Source organism: Carlito syrichta, unplaced genomic scaffold (assembly GCF_000164805.1).
Source record: "Carlito syrichta isolate Samal-C Ts95f unplaced genomic scaffold, Tarsius_syrichta-2.0.1 Scaffold305636, whole genome shotgun sequence".
In the NCBI taxonomy this organism is placed as follows: domain Eukaryota; kingdom Metazoa; phylum Chordata; class Mammalia; order Primates; family Tarsiidae; genus Carlito; species Carlito syrichta.
The window spans coordinates 139603-149056 of NW_007249732.1; the positions used below are offsets into that span (position 1 = coordinate 139603).

The 9454-nt window shown below is 55.9% G+C and overlaps 1 protein-coding gene across 1 annotated transcript; it reads left to right on the top strand.

Moving 5' to 3' along the window:
• The first annotated feature begins 2750 nt into the window (after nucleotides 1-2750).
• On the top strand, nucleotides 2751-8267 carry LOC103264248 (ETS translocation variant 3-like protein). The gene is made up of 5 exons (XM_008061887.1): nucleotides 2751-2913; nucleotides 3015-3252; nucleotides 3500-3689; nucleotides 4066-4180; nucleotides 7801-8267. Exons 1-5 carry the CDS (start codon nucleotides 2853-2855, stop codon nucleotides 8265-8267), a joined length of 1071 nt encoding a protein of 356 aa, XP_008060078.1. The 5' UTR covers nucleotides 2751-2852.
• The last annotated feature ends 1187 nt before the right edge of the window (nucleotides 8268-9454 follow it).

A 9454-nucleotide genomic window follows, 5' to 3' on the forward strand; every position in this document is an offset into this window, starting at 1 on the left:
GGGTCGAGGCTGCGGTGTCCGGGAGCGGCCACTGCACTCCAGTCTGGGCGACAGAGTCCAGAGTCCAGAGTCTCATTCTGTCACCCAGGCTGGAATGCAGTGGTATGTTCATGGCTACTGCAGCCTCGACCTGCTGGGCTCAGGTGATCCTTCCGCTTCAGCCTTCCAAGTGCCACCACACTTGGCTAATTTTTTTTTATTGATTGTGGAGATGGGCTCTCGCCAAGTTGCTCAGACTGACCCTAACCCTTGGGCTCAGGAGATCCTCTTGCCTCCATCTCCCAAAGTGCTGGGATTATAGGCGATAAATGCTCGACCCAGCCCTGCATTTTTTTCTTTTTTTTTGAGTCGGGGTCTCACTCTCTCACCCAGGCTAGAGGACAGTGGTGTGATCACGGCTCACTACAGCCACAACCTTCTGGACTCAGGCAATCTTCCCACTTCAGCCTCCCAAATAGCTGGAACTACAGGTGTGCACTACCACCCCCAGCTAATTTTTTTATTTTTGTCGAGATGAGGTCTCACTATGTTGCCTAGGCTGGTCTCAAACTCCTGGACTCAAGGAATCCTCCTGCCTCAGCTTCCCAAAGTACTGGAATTACAGGTATAAGCCACCAAGTCCAGTCTAGAATCTACATTTTAAAAAGACCTTCAGGCGATTCGTAAGCACATTAGAGTTTGAAAAGCATTGCCATCGATTATTTTTTTGTCTTTGTTTGTTTTTGAGTCGGAGTCTCACTCTCCCCCAGACTGGAGGGCGGCGGCAGGCTTCTGGCCACCACAGCCTCGACCTGCTGGGCTTAGGTGATCCTTCTGCCTCAGCTTTCCAAGTAGCCAGAACTACAGGCACGCACTACCACGCCTGGCTAATTTTTTGATTTCTTGTAGAGACAAGGTCTCACCAAGTTGTCCAGGCTGGTCTTGAGCCCCTGGGCTCAGGCAATCCTCTCGCCTCAGCCTCCCAAAGCGCTGGGATTACACTGCACCAGGCCTTTTTTTAAGTCTTAAGGCAACTCAGTATATGAGAAAGTACTGTGGATTAGGAGTCAGGGTTTGACGGCCAATTCACCATGTGTCTGGTCAAGTCACTTTCCCTCTCTGAGCCTCCTCTGGAAAGGGAGGAGCCTGCTCCAAGTCTGCCAGCCTCAGTTCTAGTTGAAAGCAATGCCTCCCCTATGCTAATATCATCAGAACTGGAGACCCAGAGTCCAGTTGAGGTGACCCTGTTCACAGGCAGGCCCACATACCCAGGAATCTCTCCTGTGCCCTGGCCTACCCCCAGGAGTGGACCCCGCATCCCCTGCCCCCATGGCAGCCTCTCTCACCCCTCCTCAGTCCTCTTGCATACTGTGTCTTCTTCCTTGAGTGATGGTGACAACCGGCCCTTCGTGCCATCTTCTGTTCCATCCGGGAGGCTTTGGGCTCGGATATTTTTTTCTCCTTTCTTTTCTTGTATCAGGCAAGTCTATCTCGCTAGGGCTCATTCCACAAACCCCCCCATCCTCTCCCACAGAGAACTGCAAGATTCTTTCTTTCTTACCCACATTTCCATAATTCAACAAACATTTACAGAGTGTGAGGCTCTGTGCTAGGATGGGGTCCAGGGAGCCAGCAGGAGCGGGTCAACCAGGGGCTCCTGACCTCGGAGCTGACAGTCTGAGGGGAAGACAGGTGTTAAACAAAGAATAGCACCATCAATAAGCCTGTTGCGTTCATTTATTCTTTTTTTTTTTGAGTTGAGTCTCACTCGGTCGCCCCGACTGGAGTGCAGTGGCCGCTCCCAGCCACCGCAGCCTCGCCTGCTGGGCTCCAGCGATCCTTCCGCCTCAGCCTTCTGAGTAGCCGGAATTACAGGCATGTGCTACCACGCCTGGCTGATTTTTTTTATTTTTATTGTAGAGATGAGGTCTCGCTGCCCAGGCGTGTCTCAAACCCGCGGGCTCAGGCAATCCACTCACCTCAGCCTCCCAAAGGCGCGGGATTACAGGCTGAGCCACCGAGCCCGGCTGCATTCATTATTCTATCAGCCATCATCTGTTGAACGCCTGCCATGTGACAGGCACTTGGGACATGGTGGTGAAAAAAGCATGCAAAAGCACCTGCCCTTCCCAAATGTGAACTTGTTCTAAGTACTCTAAAGGTACAGGTGTGTGTGCACACCACCACCTACCCACTCAAGCTTTAGAAAGGGCCCGTGATCAATTACTTTTTTTTTTTTTTGAGTTGGAGTCTCACTCTATCGCCCAGACTGGAGTGCAGCGGCCGCTCCCGGCCACCGCAGCCTCGACCCACTGGGCTCCGGCGATCCTTCCACCTCAGCCTTCTGAGTTGCCGGAATTATAGGCGTGTGCTACCACGCCCGGCTGATTTTTTTGATTTATTGTAGAGATGAGGTCTCGCTGCCCAGGCGGGTCTCGAACCCGCAGGCTCAGGCAATCCACTCACCTCAACCTCCCAAAGGCGCGGGATTACAGGCTGAGCCACCGAACCCAGCTGATCAATTACATTTTATTACATTGGGAAAAATGTCAATCTCACTAAGCCCTAAGAAGAGATCTCACTCTCTGTCTAAATCTCCCAGCAGGGGCAGAATATAGGACCCTTTGTGTTTCTCTCCATCTGTATAAGTGGCTCAGCTCTGGGCAGTGAGGAGCTCCCAGAGGAAGCTGGGCCCTGCCCTGGATATGGGATGCTTCCTGCCTCAGACACTTTCCTCCCCTTGTTCCTTCCCTCTTCTCTCTTTCCCTCCCTTTTCCCTTCTCCTCTCCCCTGCTTCCTTCTTTCTCCTCCTCTTAAGGGGTGTCCATTTCCCGCAAGGCCCAGAAGCAGCCCTCTGTCACCCGGAGCGGACCATGCACTGCAGCTGCTTGGCAGAGGGCGTCCCGGCCACCCCTGGCAACTACTGGATCTCAGGTGAGCCTCTGTGCCAGGTCCCACCTACGCTCTGGCAGTGGCCTTGGGCGGGGCCTCCAGAGCATCAGGGTGGCCCTCACTTCCCCCTCTCCACCCCCCAGGCTTGGCCTTCCCTGACTGGGCCTACAAAGCCGAGTCGTCCCCAGGCTCCCGGCAGATCCAGCTGTGGCACTTCATCCTGGAGCTGCTGCAGAAGGAAGAGTTCCGCCATGTCATTGCCTGGCAGCAGGGAGAGTATGGGGAGTTTGTCATCAAGGATCCAGATGAGGTGGCCCGCCTCTGGGGCCGCAGGAAATGCAAACCACAGATGAATTATGACAAGCTGAGCCGGGCCCTCAGGTGAGAGGAGGCGGCCAACGTGGCCAGAGAGGGCAGAGTTCAAAGAAAAGTGCTGTGGCTTATGGCACCCCGGTCTGGGTCCCACCCCTCTGAAGCTTGGGACATGTCTTTCTGTGTGCTGAGAAGCCTGGTGGCTCTCCAGGAGCAGCTCGGGGTCAGTCTGGCTGGGGAGGAGGATGTGACTGGGTCTCTGGCTGCATCCCCTGCCCACCAGGCCAACTCTCTGTCCTCAACCTCGATTCTCCAGATATTACTACAATAAGAGGATCCTGTACAAGACCAAAGGCAAAAGGTTCACGTACAAATTCAACTTCAGCAAGCTCATCGTGGTCAACTGTCCTCTGTGGGAAGTGCGGGCGCCGCCATCCCCCCACTTGCTGCTGGGGGCGCCTGCCTTGTGCGGGTCAGCCCTGGTGCCCGTGGGTGTGCAGAGTGAGGTAGGCTTGAAGGTGGCGCCTGTCCACAGGGCTCCAGCAGACCCTGCCCCTCTGCCCAGCCGTCCCCTCACCCTCCCCTCTACCTCGGACCCATGAGCCTTCAATGTCCTTCTTCCCTCCCATTCCCATCCCTCAGTGCCCTGGGGCAGGGGAATTTAACAATCTGTGAGGTACAGCACCCACCTGTGAGAAGGGGTGACTCCTGTGACTCCTTACTCCTTTAGTGGCAGCTCAGAAGGAAGGGGTGGGGGTCTCCGGGGAGAGTCCAGGGCACCTGCGGCTGCAGGCGGCACATGGCAGTAGCTTCTTAACAACACTGGAAGATGGTGTGCCGGGGGAGCCCCTCCCACCCACACACACGCCTCTCACCCCTCAGCTCCTGCACAGCATGCTGTTCACCCCCCAGGCAATGGTGGAGCAGCTGATGGGGCAGCAGACCCACCGAGGGCAACCAGAGGCCTCTGGGGAGAAGAAGGGGAGCAGCAGCAGCCGTCGTGAGTGCCCAGGGCTGGGGAGGGCCCAGGGATCCGAGCCAGAGGAGGGAGAGCCCCCGCAGCTGCGCACTGAGGAGCTGTGAGATAGGGATAGTATACACATCATTTGGTCATTCAATCAACGTTCACTGAGTGCCAGCTACTGACTAGGCTCAGAGAAGAAAGATGGCCCTCAGGAGGCCCAGAGCCTAGTGGGGAGCAGAGATGGGAGCACTTCCAGTGACCAGTGTGAGATCCAGGTGAGCACAGGTGCTGTGGGGCCCAGAGAAGGAGGTGGGGCTTCCCTGAGGACATAACACCTGAGCAGGTAGGTGAGGGAGGAGGAGAAAGAGGCCCACGCAGAGGGGACAGCGTTGACAAAGCAGAAAGCAGTGACACGTGTAGCAAACCCAGAGGGCTGCTGGTGGCTGGCTGTGGTCAGATGGGAGAAGCGGTCTGGTCACAGCAGCCTCAGAACTCATATCAAGGGAGCTGGACTTCTTCCTGTGGGCAGGAGGGACCAGGAGGGAGAGGCATTTCAGATTTTCACTTTATGAAGATTACTGGATTGTGTCTAGGGTTTAGGTAGGAGGAGGCATCACAGCAGAGTTGGGAGGCTTTTGAGGATAATCTAGGAGGAAATGGTGAGGCCAGAACCACGACGAAGGCCATGCAGCAAAGAAGGCTCGGCTGGAAGGAGACTGGGAAGACAGAGACGATCTCTCACCCACTCACTCATTCCCTTCTTCTTTCATCACATGTTTAATGAACTCTTGTTTAATGCACCAGGGGTTCCAATGAGAGCAAGACTGCCTGGATAGGGCCTGTAGGCAAGAGGGGGTACACACGTTTAATGGACAACAGACATGTGATTCTAACACGTAGCTACTGCAGAGAAATTCAGGGTGCTGAGGGCATCAGGGAAGACTTCCTTGACAAAGTGACATTTGAGCTGAGACCCAAAGTGTACATAAGTGTCAGCTTAGCACAGGGGGAGGGGGAGAGCATGGCAAGCAGAGAGAACAGTGTGTACAGAGGCCCTGGGGCAGGAAAGAGGGACTGGGAAAAGGCCAGTGTGGGAGCACGTGGTGACGGAGTGGGAGAGAGGTGGAAATGTAGGAGGCACCAGCTTTTACAGAGGCCTGGGAAGTGTAACATCATATTTTCTGTGAAAAAGATCACAGAGGTTGGGTGCAGCGGCTCATGCCTGTCAACCCAGCACTTTGGGAGCCCGAGGTGGGAGGATCGCTTGAGGCCAGGAGATCGAGACCAGCCTGGGTGACACAGCGAGACCTTGTCTCTATCAAAACATCAAAAAAATTAGCCGGCGTGATGTCATGCACCTGTAGTTTCAGCTACTCTATAGGCTGAGGAGGGAAGATCACCTGAATCCGGGAGGTCAAGGCTGCAGTGAGCCGTGATCCTGCCACTGCACTCCAGCCTGAGAGAGAGAGTGAGACTCCGACTCAAAAATAAAGAAAAGAAAATAAATAAAAGATTACAGAGGTACTCATTGTGCAGAGGCCCAAGAACTGCCCCTCCACTCCAGACAATTCTATGGAAGAAGGACCCATGGCCTTCACCCTATCCTTCGTGCAGCTGGGGGTCCAGACTCTGCCATCCGTGAGTGCAGACGAGGCCATGGGTGTGTGGCGGCTGGGAGCCTGCTAGGACTTGCTGGGCCACTGGTCTGGCAGCCTGGAGCTAAATAGCACCTGAAGAACCCTCCCTGTTCCTCCACCCCCATCCGCCCCCTCCCTCTGGGAATGCCTTGGGCACAGAGCTTTTCCTTGGGAAACTATGAGGGGGAAAAAGTGTTCCCTCTCAAGCCCCAGAGTGGGCCGTTCCACACCTCCCTTCCCTCCCCAGGCAAACACACATGGCCTGTCTGTGCTCAGGCCCCGAGGGACAGGGACGCTGAGCAGGTGGAGGTCACCAGAAGGTTAGTAGCAGCCGCATGGCCCACGTCTGGACTGGGATCCCAGAAGCCTCTACCAGCCCCTCACTTCCACCCTCACTCCGAGCATTTGTGCCAAGAAGGGAAGCTGCTTCCGGGAGTGAGAGGACTCTGAGCCAGAGCCAGGAGCTAACGGGCCTGCCCGTGTCGGGGAGGGTTGGGGGAGAGAGGAGGACTCTTGGGAAGATCTCCTCAGTGGAAGGGAGACCCAGCCTTGAGTCCGAGGGCACAACCTTCCTGTGAAACAACAGTCTCCACCCATCTAAGGACCCGAGGAAAGGGACGATGACCCAGAGAGAGGTGTGCCCTGGCAGGACTTCCCCATACTTCTCCTCTTGGAGAATCACCCTTACTGTTTTCTCCCTTCATAGATCTCACTTCAGAATATTGTTCCCATCAAATATGCTGAGTATACATTCCGTGATCGCGAATTTGTTTTTCCAGTTTTCCTTAGCTCTAGTCCCACCGATGTGGCTACGTTGGGGTGATACTTGCTGTCTTGGTTAAAAGATGTGGTCTTGCTGAGAAAAATGTGGGATTGCAGTTAGGGTTGTTAGAGTATAGAACGTAGTATGAAGTTCTAGCTGGGCATGGTGGCTCATGCCTGTAATCCCAACATTTTGGAAGGCCGAGGCAGGAGGATTGCTTGAGCCCAAGAGTTCAAGACCAGACTAGAAACCAGCCTGGACAACAGAGTGAAACCTTGTCTTCATAAAAAAATCAAAAAATTAATCGGGCATGGTGGCATGCAGCTGGGAAGGTGAGGGCTGAGGTGGGAGGATCACTTGAGCCCAGGATGTCAAGGCTGCAGTGAGCCATGATTATGCCACTGCCCTCCAGCCTGGGCGACCAAGTGATACCTTGCCCCCACACCCCCACCCCCACTAAATAAAAAGAAAGTGATGGGAATTTCTCTGTCACCATCTCCAAGGTCCCCCCCAGCTGGGAGGACTAATTGTAGGGTCCTGGCAGGGTAGGAGGGGGAAAGAGTGGATCTGGAAGGAATGCAAGGAAGGAAAGTCTTTTGGAGGAGAGTTATGGGCCAGAGCGAGACAGAGAAGAAGACTGGGGCTTCCCTGACGCCTTCCCGGACCTCGCCGTCATGAACTCTACAGGCCTCTTCTTACATCTTGATCTGACATAGGAGGGAGGTTTTATGGGTGAAGAAACAGGCCCACAAACTCAAACCACAAGCCCAAGGCCACACAGTCCATTCTTCTCCCGGCTAGCACTTGGGGCCTCTGCTGCAGGAGCAGAGAGAAGAAACGATTCATTGAGTTATGGCAAAAGAATATTATTCATTCAGCACGTTTCTATTGGGCACTGAATGTGTGCCCGGCTGGGCTGGATTCAGGGGAGAAGAAAACAGGTACAGCTCCTGCCCCCAGAGCTGGGGACACAGACATTAAGTAAATAAGCACATGGGTGACGACATGGCCCTGGCTGAGCTAAGGGCCCTGGAGGAGAGGCTAGGGGGATCAGGGCAGGCGGCAGGTGCTGTCACCAGGCTGGGGAGCCTTGGAGGCTTCCCCGAGAGACGGTGTTTGTGAGGAGACCTGGAGAAGCGTGGACAAGAGAGGTGGTGGGGGGAGAGAGCCATAGCAGGTGAAAAGGAATGGGAGGTGGGAGGAGCCTCAGAGGGGTCGGCACCCCCTTGACCCTTCCTCTTCTCTTTCTCTAGGACTTGGCTCTGCGCCAGGGCCCTGCCGGCTGGGCCCTTGCTGCCACTTGGGGAGCATCCAAGGCCAGCTGCCCTGTTTCGCCTCCTTCACCCCTCCCCTCCCGCCCCCTCTCCCCTGTGACTGGACCCGCCTCTCGGGGCCCTTCCTGCCTCCTCTCCCCTCAGAGCAGCAGCTCCCGGTGCCCTCCAAGCCAGACACCCTGCTCCCAGGACCCGGATGGCCCCCAGGAGGCTGGCACTTTCCAGGGCTTCCCCTGTTGGCCGGGCTGGGACAGGGCGCAGGCGAGAGGCTTCAGCTCCTGTCCCTCAGGCCTGAGGGGTTGGAGGTAAAGCCTGATCCCATGCCGAGGGTGAAGGGGTGCCTGGATCCCAGGGAGGGGTTCTCCTCAGAGGCCCAAGGACTCAAAAGCCCTGCATCGCCCAGTCTGGAGAACCTCAAAGCAGTGTGGCCCTTGGATCCACCTTAACTAGAGAGGAAGGTGTGAGGTGGGGGGGTCCTCTAAAGCCCACCCCCCCCACCTGATCCAGTTTTGTGCCTTCTCCTGGCTGGACAGGGCTGAAATTGCAAAAGGGCCTGAAGAGGCAGAACTGGACCCAAGGTGGGGGAATTGCCGGGAAGGCACAAATGGAGGCAGGAAGCCCCGGCCTCACCCACCACATTGCTAAGCAGACTAAGGAGACATTCTTCGTCTCCAGTTCTCTTGAGGGAGATGAGAATAAGGTTTCCCTCATTTGAAGCACCCTACACCTGCCTACACCAGAGGGAAGATTGAACGTCTAGGCTGGGGAGGGACCGGAGCTACTCTCGTCCCGAGTCTTTTTTATTTTTTATTTTTTTGAGTTGGAGTCTCACTCTGTCGCCCAGACTGGAGTGTCGTGGCCGCTCCCGGCCACCGCAGCCTCGACCTGCTGGGCTCCGGTGATCCTTCCGCCTCAGCCTTCCGAGTAGCTGGAATTACAGGGGCGCGCTACCACGCCCGGCTGATTTTTTTATTTATTGTAGAGATGAGGTCTCGCCTGCCCAGGAGGGTCTCGAACCCGCGGGCTCAGGCAATCCATTCACCTCAGCCTACCAAAGGTGCGGGATTACAGGCTGAGCCACCGAGCCCGGCTTGTCCGAGTCTTCCAACTGGGGCCGTCTCCCTAATCAAGGCTAAGGTCTCCCTTCCCTCTCCCACCCCTCCGTCCACTTCTGCCCCACCCCTCTGATTTCTGAAACCCTGGAATCCCCTGTCCCACTCAGGCACTTCCTTCTTTCTCCACTGCCCCGGGATCCAGGCAGGTGGAATAGGGAGACACCAGCCCCCCTCAGCTCTGTCATACTCCACTGCAACCATGAATAAAATGCCCTCGCAAACTGCCCTCTGGCACTACCGCCCTCCAGGGGACCCCAGGCTCTGCCATGCTCCCCTGTGTTCTGATCTGCTGTGATGGGAAGGAGATGAGGGGAGGGGCTGAGGGAGCCTGAGGCCTGGAGTGAAGCTGGGCATCCCCCCAGCCAGGCTCCTCCCTTCCCCCCACCATCTCCTCTCTGAGAGTGAAATGCCAAGGAAGCAAGGGCCTGAGAAGCACCTTGGGAGAAGTGGGAAGCCGGCCTCAAAGAAGGAACCTCAGAACTAAGCAGGGGTCCTTACGGAATGACCCTCAGATCCCA

Bases quoted from the DNA above. Each gene is read 5' to 3' on its own strand.
- LOC103264248 (XM_008061887.1), top strand. From the start codon at position 2,853: ATGCACTGCAGCTGCTTGGCAGAGGGCGTCCCGGCCACCCCTGGCAAC. The intron at 2,914-3,014 runs GTGAGCCTCTGT...TCCACCCCCCAG, and splicing joins TGGCAACTACTGGATCTCAG to GCTTGGCCTTCCCTGACTGG. The intron at 3,253-3,499 runs GTGAGAGGAGGC...TCGATTCTCCAG, and splicing joins AAGCTGAGCCGGGCCCTCAG to ATATTACTACAATAAGAGGA.